The following is a 17,166-nucleotide window of genomic DNA, read 5'->3' on the forward strand; positions in this document are numbered from 1 at the left end:
ATACAGTTCATCATGGCACATGACTGATTTGTAGCGTGGTTACAGTGTTTAACTAAATCACTACAATGATCAATACAGTGTCAAATCTCTTCTTGCCATCCAAGCCCATTTGCCCAAGTGCATTAATATAGTAAATGAAGGTCTTAGAAATACTGTACATATTTTGCTTCACTCCTAGCAAATGAAAACCTACCTGAGAAAGTGGGTTGGGAGTAGGCAGGAGACCACCTCCAGGCAGCAGACCTGCCACAGCATTAGCTGGTGCCAAAAGAGATAAAGCCTTAGTCTCATCAGGAATAATTCCTGCAGAGAAATAGCCTTGCATTAGAATATATTCTCTCTCAAGGTCAGAAAACACACAAATACACCCAGAAAATGTCTCCCTGATACACCACCTGAGTTTGTTGAAAGTACTTATGTTGGCTAAAATATAAAGCTTGATTTCTATTAATATTTATCATTAAATTTTATGTCAGAATGAAACTTCAATGTGTGAAAAATTGACTGTTCCTTTTTCTCTACAAATGGTTAAGTTTCTAGCGTAAAAAATAGCACAATACACACTACTTTTTTGTTAACACTGCCAAGATTTCATCACCTGTACTCGATTTTTAAGTCATGAACCAAACGTAAGCAAGCACAGTCGGTTCTCCAGGGGTGTGCTCTCAACTTTCAAAAGCTGTTTTATGAACAACGACTCGTGTCGGCTGCTTCACTATAAAGCACACAGAAAAATCAAGATACACAAGACAAAAAAAGTTTGATTTAGGGGTTAATAATATGGTACAGTTCACTATGATTTTTTACACCTACCATACAAATTTTGTAAAAAATTAAGAGAAGGTAAGGAAATATTTTGTTGAATAAAGCGTAGGGCTTTTGCTGACTCATCAAATGAATATGAAAGTGTCTGCAGATCTCCAAATACACGCTCTGTGTGTATATAAAATATATTGTGGCACATTCCTTACCTGTCCAGTAAAATGCGTATGTTCCATTATGTGCCACGCTTACTGTACCAAGAATGCTGCTACATATTGCCATTTCAGAAAAAACTTCTGGCCCAAACTCTTGTAGACAACTAAGACAAGTGTGGCTGATTTTACTGCCTATTCTGCACACAGAACAATCTTATTAAGGGTCCTACTACGAAACAAATATGTATGTAGATAATTTTTATTCTATCCAACAGCAAAAGCCCTATACAGATGGATTAATCTGTTAATGTGCCCAAGCCCCCAAAACGAGAGTTCAATAATACAATTTTACTATATATTTGCAAATACCAGTAGTGTTTATGTAATACATATTGAGAAACTGCATCTCATCATAAAACATACAATATGTACAGGGCACTTAAGAGAAACTGGATAAGCTGCAGAAGAAAACTGTTGGGTGGTATTTTCAGCAGGGCCTGGTATATAGTTCAGGCTGAACCAGGGAAAAGAACTGTAAAACACAACAACAAAAAAGAAAAACCACTGTTAAATAAAGGTAATGGTTCCTTCCACCTATACTGAGAAGTGCCGATAATATAAACAAATGTATAATACACAGCACTGTTATCTTGCTTGTGTCATTGAGCGGTCATCAATTTAGATACCAAAAGTTATGGAGGGAGAGGGGGGGAAAAGGTCATTTAGATATAGGGCATTAATGCATCAATATATTAACATACCTAGAGAGATTAGGGGTAATTTTGCATGCAAAATTATGTCTCAGAGGATATTATAAATTATATCTACACATATTTCAAATTAGTGCAAATACAACATTTCTGGCATCTAAATACAACTCCTCTGACTTATCTTGAGACACCTCATAGAAGATCTGCATCCATTAAAAAAAAGTCATGCATCTGATCCTCTTTTTTTTTTTTTTAAAGTATTTAGAAATAAATAAAACTACAATTTAAAAAAAAAAAAAGCAATGAGGCCCCTCACCAGTTAATTTTCATGCGGCAAAGTTTTTTTTTACTGCTGCTTTGTTAGAACCAAGAAATACTGCTTGAATGTGTAGAAATGAAAGAAAAAGAAACAGACAAAAGAAACAAACATTAACCAAAGAACCTAAATAACCCCCCAACCATCTTTAAATATTACCATTCCTTCCAAATCTAGGAATATCACAGTGAAAATAAAATTAATACTATGCCTTACCGTAGACTTTGTGTATAGGTCTAACACACAAAGCAACAGCCAACACCAAAAATGTCAGTAAAAGCTAAAACTGGACTGCAATTGTGATATAGGGGACTATTATCTGTGCAGTGTAATAATTAACATTTACTTTAGTGATGAACAACATTAATATAGAATATCACAATAGAAAGTATAAAGTATTGGGCTCCAGTTCAGCAGACTACTTAAGCATGTGCCTAGCTTTAAGCACGTGAGTAGTCTTGCTGATTTCAAGTACCTTCCTGTACTGTGCTTAAGTACCTTGTTGAATTGGGGTCCTACTGATAAATATTGAGAAAACTGTATTTCAAGTATAAAACCAAACATTTTATTACAAAAACAGAGGACTTAAATTTAATTTGAAAACAGCAGGCTGTACTGTGATATGCCATATCATGTCCAGAATTCTGAATCTCCAGAACTACACACACGATGCTGCTCATCCCACAAGAAACTCCTTGTTCAAAATAGGCCAACTAAAATGCTAGTATTTGTTTAACTTGTAACATATCGTCTTCAGCACATTCTGAACTGAAACTATTGGGCAGATTTCTCTAAATGCCAAGTTTATCCACCATCAAGCAAATTGGTCAGTCATACTGACAAAGAGAATCACATTACCTATTGTAATTCAAATGTTGAGTTTAAAGTTCTTAAAGAAGGGCCTATGAAATATTTAGATGCTATTGACAGAGATACTGTTATTATAGCATGCTTTAATAATATATAAATAAGAATAAGGAAGAAATTCCTTAAGATACACTTTTTTACACAGATTAGTGTAAACAAAAGCAACTACTTAGAAAGTATTCTGAAAAATGACTCAATTACAGATCATGCTACAAATTTTAAAGTAATTAAGTCTTAAATGTTTAATTTCTTTTAAAATTTTTCTTTTAACAAGAACCTATGACTGCTCACCAGCCCTGGAAGACAGCTGACAGAATTAAATTGCCTTGTCAAAAGTCTGAACAACATTGGCCTTATCTTAAATTTGATACTGTAACAGGACTTAATCCACAGAGATTTTACTCTATTTCAGAAGGATTTTAAGTAAAAAATTTAAGAGTAAACCAATAATCAGTATATTTGAAATAAATTGCTTCTAAAGCCTAGTAAAGTTTAATGAGACTTCTGTAAGAAGTGTGGTCTTCTCAGTATATTGTTTTAAAACAAGTTCCAAAAAACCTGCTCACTGTCTTTCAAATTACTGTAACACCCTAAAATGTAAAAAAAAGAAGAGAAAATGTAGTTAACAAGTGGTTACACCAGGAAAACACTTGGGGACTTGAGTGCTTGCTGGCCTTTAGTTAATGTCTAGAATCCCCTGTAGCTGCAGAGGACCCACTGTGTTTCAGTCATCTGGAAGGGCTTTGCATTTGCCTTCTCCACTACAAAAATCACACACACAAATAACAGAGAGAAGAATTTATTATTCAGTGAAATTCTATAAAATATAGCAAGCCTGAACAAGAAAACTTGGAATAAAATCTAATACCCAGTGCCCATTTGGCACCTCTTGGAAGATCTCACTTTCATCTTAAAGCATAATCATTCAAACCCTTGGTATACTGGAATTTACAAGGAGGGTGAATGTTTTTTTTCCAGAGAAGTTGTCAACTAAATGAAGTAGAAAGGACATTGCAAAATAACTGCTAATCCACTCCCCCATTCACTCTCAAAGAGGGAGAAAAAACTTGCATGAGGAGATTATATAAAAATACATATCCTGAATAATTCATCTTTAAGGCAATGTTTCTTACGCATACAAGTCAGCATTTTTAAGTCTGGTTAGAAACATGTCTTAGGAACTCTGATGAATTAAAAGCATAATTTTCATATAATTCTGCTTAAAAATATTCACACCTTAAACAAGATTTTCTTATATAAAAGATTAACAGGAAAACTTCCAGCTTTCATCGTGTGTCAATAAAAAACAAAAATTTGCTTTAATGAAAGACCTAATAACAGCGTACCAAGGGTTTCAAAACATTAATATCTTAGATATTTTACAGGTTACCAAACCTCACTCTACTGAACTATACTGGGGTAGACTGCCATTTTATGATGGCTTCATAGGTGATTAAACAAGTCACAAACCTTCTGCATATGGTACGACTATCAACGCTCTGTCAACGAACACAGTGTTTGTCAGATGCTGGGCCACAACTGCTGAGTCAGGATCATGGAACTTTACAAAACAGACCCGTGATGAAACAGGCAAAGGAGAATCACTAAAAAAAAAAAAAAAAAGTATTAGGTACAAGATTAACTAAAAAAAAAAAAAAATCAGACAAATTCATTAAAAGACACTTAAACATTTGCAATCTGTTCACTGTATTAAGTCTAAAGACTATATATTGGAATATAAAGCACAACATTTAAAAAAGTGGTGCAGTGTGGTTTCAATTTTGTACCAGTTCTTACTATTAAACTTTCCTTTTCAATCATCACTGTTAATAACAGGTACATAAGAATGAAATGATACTGAATGAAGTTGCTTTGCTGGATCACCAGAGATCTAACTACAGGACAGGAAATTACTTTTATTCCCCCATTTGCAACAGATAAATAAATGCTAATTCTACCACACACAATCATCTCTAAATTAGCCAGTTATCTGATAACAAACTGATAAGTATGATTCAGGAGAGTGATCCAGTGGGTAAGGGAAAGGGATAGCTCAGTGGTTTGAGCATTGGCCTGCTAAACCCAGGGTTGTGAGTTCAATCGGGGGAGGGGGAAAACAAAACAAACAAACAAACAAAAAACACACACACCTGTCAGGGATAGTACTTGGTCCTGCTAGTGAAGGCAAGGGACTGGACTTGATGACTTTTCAAGGTCCCTTCCAGTTCTATGAGATAGGTAGGTAGGACAGAACCCCCCACAAATTAAAAATATCTCGCAGTTCTGAGCAGTAGAAACACTGTGGCTGGAAAATAGTCTAGCAAATGAAGGTTGTCTTCATTCAGACACCTGCAAACATGGAGCATGTTTTACCTGTCCACAATAGATTACTGGCTTCTAATTAGTATCCTGGTGCAATTCAAGGTGTTTGAATTCATCTATAAAGGGTTCCTAATTTGGATTTTTTGTTTTCAAAACAGTTTGGCTAAAAACTTATATTAATTTTTTTAAACATCTGATTTCTTTATTTAGGTTTATTTTTTAAAATAAACCTATTTAAAATTATGATAACTTATGTCAAGGCCTTCATTTACTATAATGTTAAAATAATTTAAATTAAATAAAAAAATAAGCAGTATCTTTCAAAGTCAAATCACTGCACTGGTGCAAGTCACTTGCTAAGCACTGGGAACCAGAATTTGTTGAAGTGCTAAACCCAGCTTCTAACAGCAGTAGCCTCTTCTGCAGGTGCAGAGAGACTATTTTCTTCATTTCAGTTTATCCAACTAGTTCAGTTCAATTACTAGTTCATTTAAAGCTAAGAAACTGATTGTGAGTTGAAAAAGCAGGACAGCTTGTTTTCCCCTTCCATCTACGAATAAAAACTAAGTGCGAGAGAATGAGACCTTTTAGTACTACAATCTTGAAGGACATGGTGACCAGAAAGAAATCAGTTCGATTTATTAACTAGAGACAACACTTCCTTTGTTTAATAAATCAGTTAGTTTTAAATGCAAAACATGTTGTGATAAACTTTTTTCTTATGTATCCAGCACATTTAAGCTAGTTTTATTTAACTAATAAAAAAAAATTTAGAATGCGTTTTTTGTGCATTTTCCCAAATAGATCTTGACAAACCACAGGTAAGATGTCAGTCTGGTAAATAAGTAATGCATCATTCATTTTCTAACATCATAAAATAAAAGTTAAGAATCCGAATACATGTTTGTTAAGGTATATAACTGCTTAAATGAATGCGTATACAGTTGTCCTTCTGGATAGCAAAGAGAAGCACCAAATTTAGTATAAAGGCTAAATTTAGTTGCAGTGAACATAGAATATCAGGGTTGGAAGGGATCTCAGGAGGTCATCTAGTCCAACCCCCTACTCAAAGCAGGACCAATCCCCAATTTTTGCCCCAGATCCCTAAATGACGCCCTCAAGGATTGAACTCACAACCCTGGGTTTAGCAGGCCAATGCTCAAACCAATATGTAATGGTTACTAGCCAATGAGAATCAACTTCTATTTTGGAAAAGTACAAATACGAAACAAGATTAAAATAGATTTAAATAAAGGTTTCCTGCTTGATGATGTAAACTGAGATTAAAATCAGTGATTTAAATTACTACTACTTATCTTACTTCATTTTTGTCTCACCAACTGAATCATCTTGAATGCACGATCCCAATCTAACAATGCAAAGTCTAACCTTCAAGAACTGAGACTCTACTACATCAGGCTTCATATCCTTACGTACATGAAAGGACTAGAATAGCAACCAAAAAGACTGAACAGTACTTAGACTTTCATATTTTAACAGTATTAACGTCTTCGCTTAATATTTCTCTTAGATCTTGGTTTGCCTATGTAGCTTGGCCTTAAGTACCTGAGGCATAAATAACCTTGACAGAATCTAACAAGCAATAATACAATCACAATTCAGTAGGTTTTAAGACAAAGCCATTCCAGGGTTGCTTTTGACCGCATTCCTCTTTTAAACAGGTCACCTTAGCGGTTCTGCAATAACCCCCCATCATTTCTTCAGTAGGGTCTGCTATTCTCACTCTAGTTTTGCCAAGAAGTGGTTCTGGCACTTTCAGCAGCAGCATTTACCTTTTCGGTGCACTCAATTTTGAGCAGGAACTTACTAAGCTGAAAAAAATCATAAGAACTGTACCTACTACTATTCCAAATGTAAATTCTGTAATTCTCAATACCACTGAATCCTTATTCAAACCCAATGACTTAAATAAGTTACAAAACTGATTCTGCTTAAACAGAATTGGTAGAACTGTATAAAAAAGCCAATAATTCCTGCTGCAAGAAAATGTAGAATGCCATTGTCATAAAGACTCAAACATGTTACATTTTAACCAAATCTCCACCATTATTTTTTTTAACCCTTTTCCGAAAAGGATTCTTCTATGGAGCCAGAATCTGTTTACACAAATGTATCTCATCAACCTACTCATTTTACCTGATTCATATCAATAGTTTACAAATATATGGAATCAAAGTTTTGACATCATACAGGCAATACAAACACTAAAGCTTTGATACCCCGCAATGACTGGATAGCACATGGTAATTTAATGAAATTTTAGTAAATTACTAGATGGGTAGCAGCCAACAGTTAATTTCAAATCCATGTTCAGTCACACAGATTTCTGAAACTCATCTAATGAAGCTAAAATTTTCCCAGCTTGGTCACTGCTTCAAGGTACTATTTTTTTTTTTTTTTTTTTGAACATTTGGGTAAACAGTAATGCTTAAAATTAGAGTGAAAAGTATATATATTTTCCTCTAAAACTTTAAAATGTATCTACACTCAATAGTGCAAAAAACTGAAGTTTGGTACCAAAGATCATCCTCAGTAAGTGCTTTTTATTGGTAAGGTGAATATAGATTTATTTCAATGTGATATGAGCCTTTTGACAATGGTGTTTTTCACTAAAGTTATAATTGTTCCACTAGGAAAATATGTTGTACATGCCATGTAGCTATTCTAACTGCAAACTCAATTGTAGTTCCCCTCTTGCCCATCACTGTAGTATCTAAATACACTTAACTGCTGAAAGAGAACCAACCAGCAGCCCACAATTCAGAAGCAGGACCCTTTGCAGCAAATTGCCTCAAAAAGATTAAACAGTGTGGCTATTCAGCATATTCCATTAAGGACAGATTGGATAATAATGGCTTATTGTACCATGAAGGTAGCAAGGTGTAGTTCTGACAGGATCAGATTTCAGAGGTGAGGACCGGACACAGAATGCTTTGTCCCCAATTCTTTCCATGTTTCATCATGAGGTATCTAGCCTAAGTATTCCCCTCCAAGTAGTTGGTCTAAGATGCCTAGGACAGGCCATTTATGGCTTTGTAGGTCATGTATTTTGCCCAAAAGTGAATTAGCAGATTGTGAAGAGTATGAAACACTGCTAAGATTCTTGCTAGTTTACCCCATCTGAAAGGGGTGGTATGTGTTGGCCCACAAGTGACTGAGATATGACAAGATCTGCATCTGGGAGGAGCATTCACTAGGCTAGAAATGAGAGGTATTATGCATGGCAACTGATACCTAAGTGTTCAGGAAAACCAGTTTTTTAAAGTACTTCTCTCTGCCAACCAATGTCATTTTTCTTATTAGGGCCAAATATAAGCCAGCTAAGTTTTCAACCACGTCCCTGTTCTTTCAAGTACCAGGAGAGTGTAGGGTAATAGCTCTGTCAGATTCCAGAGAAAAGGAGACAGAGTTCAATACCAGCATATTAACAATACTATAATGCTTTTACCACTGTATGATTCCTTTAACAATTTACAGAAAATACAAATGCCAAAGTCTACCATGCTCAAGAATATCCTACCACAACCATCAAAGGCAGGGGGGTCAGTGTTAGCCCAAGCTTTTCATTCCAAAATTATGTACAGTCAGAAATACTCTCTACAATACGTTGCCTTAGCATTCCCTATACAGTATATTAAATCTGAGAGTGGGTAGTTAGAATGGGAATATTTTCCCCAATGGAATCCTGGTTTTTCCGGTATTTCTGCAGCTACAACATTGCTATGAGCCTAGTACTTCACTAGAAGTCTAGTTTTAAAATCTCTGAATTGAAAAACAAGAAGCATACTTTCACAGATACTTATTAACTGCAGGCAATCTCACTAGGTCATAAACTGGATTGCTGTTGCAGTTTGTTCTTCTTACTACTGGATATAGACTAGTTTTCTCAAAGTTTTGTATTGGTGTTAGGACACTTATTTGACTTCTAAACACAAATATAAATAAGATTACTAGAAAACTTCAGAGTCAAATTTTATTAAGCAAAGATATGTATTTGTTATAATTTAATATGGTTTATGTTGACTAGGAGAGACCCACTGTGAATTACTAATACCACAAAATGTACTTTGTCTATTTGACAAGCATAATATAGAATGAAATTGACAATTCGTAGCACATCTTACAAAAATAACTGAAATCGGTAATTTTGGTTTTAGCCCATAAAAGCTTATGCCCAAATAAATTTGTTAGTCTCTAAAATGCCACAAGGACCCCTCGTTGTTTTTGCTGATACAGACTAACACGGCTACCACTCTGAAACCTGAATCAGTAATGAAACCTTACCACAGAACTCTTAAGATTTGGGTGAGAAATAAGGAGAAACCACTATTTGTATCTGTGAATTATGGTACCCGTGAATTAAATTCTGAATTATACTACTGAACGTTTTTGAAACAGCAATCAATTGGGAAAGCAAAATACAACCCTTTTATCCTTACGCATAAATTACTGTATTTGCTCATACCATTTATGAGCATATTTGTCACAAAGCAGGAAGTGAACCTATTATATACAGATCCTGATTAGTGCGACAAGAAGAAATTAACAGAAATACATTACGAGAGTATTCTTCATGAGGGTGCAATTTTAAGAAGTTAGACATCAAATGCATCAACTCACATTAAAAACTATTATTTTCTAACCCTATGTTTCTCAATGACCGGTCCATGGACTGATGCCAGTCCCTAAGATTTCCCTGACACAGCTGAGGAAGGCAGCAAGCTGGTGCCTGATATCAAAAAGATTAAGAAACACTGTTCTAACTGGTCCCAGATCTACACAAAATAAATCTGAGTTCGGAACCCAATTTCTGAAGAATAGGAAGGTCACAAAAGCCAACAGCACAACAAACATGCATCCTTGATGATGTCTCAGCAGAAGCTGTACTGCATAGACAGAAAAACTTATCCTCTCACTCATAAAGATCACTCTAGATAAAGCTGAGGCACAGTGATAACAAGGTACAAAAACTTGTATTGGGCCCGTGACATACAAGGTTCTGTGGGTTAGGTATATATTGTAACCACTAAATACACTCAATCCCTAAAATAGCCCAGCAGCTCTTTTGTCCTGCCTTTTACTTCTTGAACATAAAATTTAATGCACGGATTTCCTCCCTGAATAAAAATAGTTAATGAATCAAAATTGGGATAGATTCAATATACATTGTTATACTTCCATGCAACAGGAGCTTTAAAAAAAACAAACTTTAAAAAAAAAAAATCAGTTTGTCCATTTTGGGGGGCAGGGAAGGAGACGGGGAAGAGAATGAATGGTAAAAAAACTGAGATCCAGATTTGCCACCCAGGAATTAACTTTCTGCACACACTCTGTGTGAATGAAAGTGAAAAAATATAAAATTTCCTCGATAGAAATGGTGGACTAAGCCTTAGAGGAAACCCTGTATTCTGTTGTGCCCTCAAAATAATCTTCATTGCAGTTTTCTAGGCAAGGCTATTAGGACCACCTATTATTAAGGTTACCCAAAACTTTCCATTATAGTGTTAGGCAAGAGTTAAAAATTCAGTTAGCAGTGAGACAGAAACCCAAGTAACTAATAAGCAAAGACAGGAAGCCCAAGGACACTGACAACAACTGTAAACACTTGATAAATGTATATGGTCAAGTGTCTGCTCAGTAACTCAGCTCTTAGAACAGAACAAACCCTCCCTTCACAGACCTCACGATATCTGTAAACACTCACCCCCACCCTACCCCTTCGCCTTAAGATAGTCATGAATAATTGATGTAATCAAAACAGTTTGATGCTGATGTGTATGTTCTGTTCCTGTCACGGTCATGCTAAGTTCATTCTCTGTCTCTGAAACAATGTTTGTCTCTGTAAGAACAAGATAAATGCAAATGAAGTGATAAGAAAAAGGTATATAATTGGTCATTGTAACCCCACACCTTTGAAGCTGCTTGTTAGTCTTCCCGGTACCATAAATAAACCCCCTTCAAATATTGTCTGTGCCTGCCTGATTCTTGGGGAAAAGAATCTTTTTGCCTAACAATAGAAAGCCTGTTTTCAGATGCTTATAGATTTGCCAAACTTTAATTAGGATGAAATTTTCAATGCCAAGTGTCTTCCTCTGGCTGAACTATTTTTGGAAAACTTCTGCCAAAATGGTTCAGACATTGCTGAGAATTGGGTTAGGGAAGAATACTTTGCTTTACCCATGTTAAAAAAATTCGGGTGACCTAAGTGTCACATCCACCCCTAGTGCTGTTCCACAGAACATGACAACCAGCTACTGCGACCAGTTACTCTGTTGGCTCAAGGAGCAGAGGATCCAATTCTGCTGATGCCACCTGCTGGTGTCAATATAGTACTACATGATGGAATTTGTTTTCTGAGTTTGCTTTTGAAATACCTAGGAAACTACACACAAACAAAATTAAAAGAATACCAAGGTGGCGACCTTAATTCACACACTAAAAAGTTGGGAAACGTTAGTGTTAAGGTTACTTGTGCAACCTTAATTTAGTTTTTTGTGATTATACAATTTTAATTACATGATCACATAGTATTTTTTCCACAGAAGCCCTGCCTCATTCAGTGCATAGTGTGGATCTGCTCTGGGGATTAATCAGGGTTGGAGAGAGAATGAGAGGGTTACCAGTAGGACCACTTAACCATGAGATCATTGTTTCTATTTCTGCAACCCCATGCCTCTATCACTACACACCTTTCAACTTCTGCAATAAATAAAGATGAGTCCTACAGACAAGAGTCTCCTTTCATTACAAAATTATGATTCATTCCCAGAGCATATATCCTAACTTGAGTTCTTACTTTGCAGTCTTAATAAATATTCTTTCAAAGTCTACTTGTGTATAATGTGTAACTTGAACAGTACACGCCAGAAATGGATTTTAACTATGAAATCAATCTTAAAATGGACAAAGTACTGTTGAAACAGACTGCCAAACTAAACACATTACACACTTCTCCTAATGTAGAGAAGTGCAAATATTCGCTTTTGCAACCTTTCATTTCTTCAATAAGGCGGCAATGTGTCCCCTAGCGATAGTGCTCTGTCCGGGGCAGATTTTTATTTACCTCTGACAAAGACATGAACATTCTGCCTCTTACACTTTGCCAAAACTTGTATAGTTTGTTGTGAAAATAATGTACTGTTGAACTGAATTTGGGTGCCCATGTGAATGAGCGGGGGGACCAATTAAGAACACACAGGGCCATATACAAAAACAAGGTCACCAGCAGGAAAAGGTGGAGCTTCAGGAATTATTTCTAGAAGCAACTACTGTCAAGAGCCCTATGCACAGAATTAGTAGACGCACTAGATTGGTATTTGGGAGGCCTAAGTTCAATATTCAATACCCAGTTCAACCAGACTCCCTTGGGAAAGTCACTAAATCTACCCTATGCCTTAGGTTCTCATCACTAGAGTGATGGTAACATCCACCTCATACAGGTGCTGAAAATATAAAATGAATTAATGATTGTGACAGATTTCAGAGTGGTAGTCATGTTAGTCTGTATCAGCAAAAACAATGAGGAGTCCTTGGGCACCCTAGAGACTAACACATTTATTTGGGCATAAGCTTTTGTAGGCTAAAACCCAAGGGGGGAGGGGAGGGGGAGCAACAGAAATGGGTTTTAGCTTACAAAAGCTTATGCCAAATAAATGTGTTAGTCTCTAAGGTGCCACAATGACTCCTCTTTTTTTTTTTTTTTTTTTTTAAATGATTGTGAGATGCTCAAATACAGTGAACAGGACCATATAACAACCTAAACACATTTTTCTTGCTAAAGACAGCTAATTCTTTGTTACTTGGTAGAAGTGAACTTTTACGGCACTTCCCGGCTCTTTGAGCTCTGGTCAAGTGAAAAAATTCTCTAAGTTATTTTCCGGCACTTAAATATTATTTTCCCACATGTACAAATTTAAACATTCATATTTGACATTCAAATAATAACAACATGTCACCAACTTTAAAGCAATTGTATTCATTTAGTTTTCCTCTACACTACAAATTCCAACACAAAAATGCATTAATATGGGGTTCAGATTGCAAATGTCCATTTGAAAGTAACACAAACACCAAGACCACAGAAAACCCTGTGTTGGAATATATATACATATCCACCTAGGAACATTGGAGGATTTTCCGTTTTTGGGGGGGGAGGGGGGGGGGCGAAGAGAGGTGACAGGATGAAAGAAGGTTTGTGGTGATTCCCCCCCCCCAACTATTTGAAACTAGGTGAAAAAAATTAGTATGTTAGAAACCATCCGAGGGGAGACTAAAACAGGCACAGTCAAAATAAAGGCAGTTTGTCACGATTGAAAAATATATATATCATATAGACATTACATATTATAGTTACACACCCAAAACTCCACGTGGTTGGGACATCCATGACCTATGTGACAAAATGCATTTATTTTGACCTCATTTATTATATTAAGCCATTTCTCTGAGTAACAAAGGCAACTCTGATTCACAAACAAGAGTACAGAAGTTTGCAGTTTTCAATACTTTAAAAATAGCTTTTCATCCAATGTAGCACAATAAACAAACAAAAAAATCACCTGTAATATTTTAAAGATTTTCCTTGCATGGATTTGGGATTACCATTTGTGAGTTGGGCAGATTTTGCGTGTGTTAACAAGAACATGCATGTATATCATGGATTGTTTTAAATCTTTTGTAAAAAAAAAAAAAAAAAATTGTTATGAGTTGTATTTTCATACAGCTGAAATCCTTTTAAAAATAACTGCAATCCATTAGAAGTAGATTGGAGGGGTGGGGAAGTTACTCCCAGGAACACAAAGCACTAAGTTCTTAATTAATTTATTTTTTTGGGATGTATGACCATAATTCAATCACTCGTTCAAGATTTACTACCCACCTTGCACCTTTCTCTGTGTATTAAGGAGAGAAAATCCCAAATTTGTAAAGAGAAAAGCAAAGCCCCCCCCCCTTTTTTTTTAAATAGCAGCTGTCCAACGGGTGTGCGGTGGTTCTGTATGTGAGGGACAATCCCAGCACAGACGGGCTATGGGTTGGAGGCCCCTGGAACAGCCAGCATGCAAGATGACGTGCATTTAGCAGTGATGACTGCACGCGGGTTCAGGTCCTTCCCTCACGCGTTGATCTCACGCATGTTTTGAAAACTAAACTGTTACTGGAACATAAACCCAGCCGTGAACTAATCTGGCGCGTTCCTAGTCGCGGAGAAGCCGGGTGTGGGAGCGGACACACACAGCTCTCAAGCGCCCCCGATACCACGCTGCTGGCTAACCCTTACGGTGACCCGTCTACACAAGTGACAGGGTGAGGCAGGCTTCCTGGGCTGCGGGGAAGGTTAACGCTTCGGCGGGAAGCCAGATCCCGCCGCACCACCAGCCGCAGGCCGAGGCCTGGACGAGCCAGGCCCTACGGCTTAAAGCTTCACGGCCCAGCGGGTCTCTCCGCAGCGAGGCGCGGGGCGAGATGGGAAAGAGGCGGGACGTTGTCCGGGAATGGGGGAGGGGAAGCCTGTATGGCGCGGGGGAGGAAAGGGGGGGCGGCCGCTGGCGGACTCACTCGGGAGGGAAGAGGCGCAGCTCCTCGATCTTGCCCAGGAAACCGAAGAGTGTCCGCATCTGCTCGGAGCTGGCGCTAGGAGAGACGTTGGTGACCTGAATCACGTCGGTGCCGCTGCTTGAAGCCATCGCGCTGCCGCCCACTCCAGTGCTACAAACACATCAGGGAGAGGGGAGAGCGCGTTAGGAACCGGGTAGCTTTTTGCTATGTCCCCTGCCGCTTCCCGTCCGGGCACAAGCACGGGCCCCGCGCACAAAACAACCGTTGTTGGGCAATAACTGCCACCAGCTGCCCGCTCCACCAGCCTGCCCGGGCCGCAGACTAGTATCCCACAATCCTTCACTGCTCTTCTCTAAGCAGGCGCGAGCTGCGTACTTCGGTGGTCTTGCGCAGACTCACAAGTCGCCTCGCCCACAGAAGCCCTATTTGCGCATGTGCATTACCTGTACCTCTCCCAAGGACTTGCGGCTATTGCACATGCGTACTAGTCAACCACGTCTTGCAGCGCTTGCTGCTCCTGCGCACGCCTCATCCTGGGGCCTTGCTTGACCCGCGCATGTGCAGTATGGGGAGCTACTCCGGAGCCTGGCAGGCGAGGCGGTGTTTGGGCGCGAGGGGGATTATCTCCGTTTCCCGCTCCGAGCTCGCTACAACTGAACCCCCCGGGGGCGGAGAAAGTTCAGCCAGGGCAGAAGGCCTAGGGCCTAGTCTGAGGCCTGCCCGGGGCTCTCGGCACAGAGTGCTCTTAGCTGACGAGGCTGTAGCCTGGGTGGGCGCCCCCTCCCCATCCGTGAGGGTCTACGAGCCCTAGAGCTACAGGGCGCCTCCTCTGATCTTCCAGGACCAGCAGCCCCTGCATTAGCACGGTGCTGAGCGACCCGTTTGTCCAAATGACTCCAGTGGGAGTTGAGTGAGATCAGGAGCTGGCAAAGGCTGCTGCTAATTATTTTACTGTTGTCAATTTAAAGTAGACTTCCCAGGGTAGATATTGAACTGCGAGCAAGGCGTGCACCGTACACGAGAAGTAGACTACAGTATTTCATCTCAAATTTAAAATACCCGAATAATATTAATTTCCCCCAAAAAACAGGAGTACTGTGGCACCTTAGAGACTAACATTTATTAGAGCATAAGCATCCGAAGAAGTGGGCTGTAGTCCATGAAAGCTTATGCTCTAATAAATTTGTTAGTCTCTAAGGTGCCACAAGTACTCCTGTTCTTTTTGCGGATACAGACTAACACGGCTGCTACTCTGAAACCTGTCATTAATTTCCCAGTCATTTTTCAGTTCTAGAGTAATTCTTTCCTAACTCTTACACTGAAAACAAAACCAGTCTGCAGCCTGATCTTGCTGTAACTGAAATAAATTTATTTTAATGGAAGCAAAATTTGTCAACCCCTCCTCAACCTATCGACATCAAGGGGTTGTTACTATGTTAGTGATAATGGTAGATGCTTCCCTACACAGTAACAGCTTCTTTAGAAGTTTTTTTTAAATTGATAGTGCAATGCCACTTTATTGCTTCTATAAAATCAATACACCTTTCCAAGTAATACATTTCAACTGTCAAACTGCTATTTAATTATAATGTTGTTTGCATTATTATTGATGTAGAGATAATTTGTTTGTTTTTTAAATATACAAAAAAACCCTCTACTGAGAATGTGCTTCCACCGGTTTGTTTACAATTTGAGCCCCCAGGTTACCTGGGAAAAATCCTATTACCACATAGCCAACAGTAACATAAGATTTCTCAAATATCCAAGAACAAATTAAATTCAGATCACAGATCACAGCTAAATACTACTCATCGAAGGTAGATCCTGAACAGAGAAATGTGTTGAATCTGAGATTGCTCTGATTTCAAAGTGAGGCAGCAGTGGGGAGTTGTCAATTTGAAATTGTGTAGGTCCTGTGAATAAATGGTGCTGGCATTCAGAAGCTTTCAACTAAAATTGCAACTCAATTAACAGAGCATTTCATCCAAAATCTAAGTACCAATGCATCCAGTTAAGCAGAACTCATAAAACTTTGAGTAATAGTGTCATCTGCTGACTCCCAGTAATATTACACAGGGGACGGATAAAGGATAAAGAAACAAGATGATAAAAATCGGAAGAAAACTGAAGAAAAAGAATGAATGACCAAGCAAGAAAAGAGAGCCAACCTCAAGACCATCATAGTTTGATAAACGTTTGATTTTAAAGTTGAATCAGGATCAAATGTGAAGTATTTTACAAAATGTTAGACCAGTAGAATTTATTTTTTAATTTCAGAGGAATCTTTAAAAAAAAAAAAAAAAAACTTTCCCCTGCAGTGTTGGAAACCCAAAGTGAGCTAGTACCTGAAAGCCGGAAAATGAAACTGACTATGAACAAAAGTTGTAAATGGCTAAATTCTTAATTGTCGAAGTTGAGGGAAGTGCAAAAGTAAAGAACATAGGCTGTGAAAAGAAAA

At 38.0% G+C, this 17,166-nt stretch overlaps 1 protein-coding gene across 3 annotated transcripts in view; it reads right to left on the minus strand.

Moving 5' to 3' along the window:
• SRSF11 (serine and arginine rich splicing factor 11) overlaps window positions 1-15,046 on the minus strand; it is a 36,080-nt gene extending 21,034 nt beyond the window's left edge. For 2 of the 3 annotated variants that reach the window (XM_054036384.1, XM_054036383.1), the window contains exons 1-3: window positions 14,709-15,046; window positions 4,281-4,414; window positions 194-303 (exon numbers count right to left, since the gene is read on the minus strand). In XM_054036384.1, the coding sequence (XP_053892359.1) occupies window positions 194-303; window positions 4,281-4,414; window positions 14,709-14,836 (372 nt within the window). In that variant the 5' untranslated portion in view covers window positions 14,837-15,046. The remainder of the gene's footprint in view (window positions 1-193; window positions 304-4,280; window positions 4,415-14,708) is intronic. The other variant, XM_054036382.1, reaches the window with a different exon arrangement.
• Window positions 15,047-17,166: the final 2,120 nt, after the last annotated feature.

The sequence above is a fragment of the Malaclemys terrapin genome, chromosome 8 (genome assembly GCF_027887155.1).
Source record: "Malaclemys terrapin pileata isolate rMalTer1 chromosome 8, rMalTer1.hap1, whole genome shotgun sequence".
Classification (NCBI taxonomy): domain Eukaryota; kingdom Metazoa; phylum Chordata; order Testudines; family Emydidae; genus Malaclemys; species Malaclemys terrapin.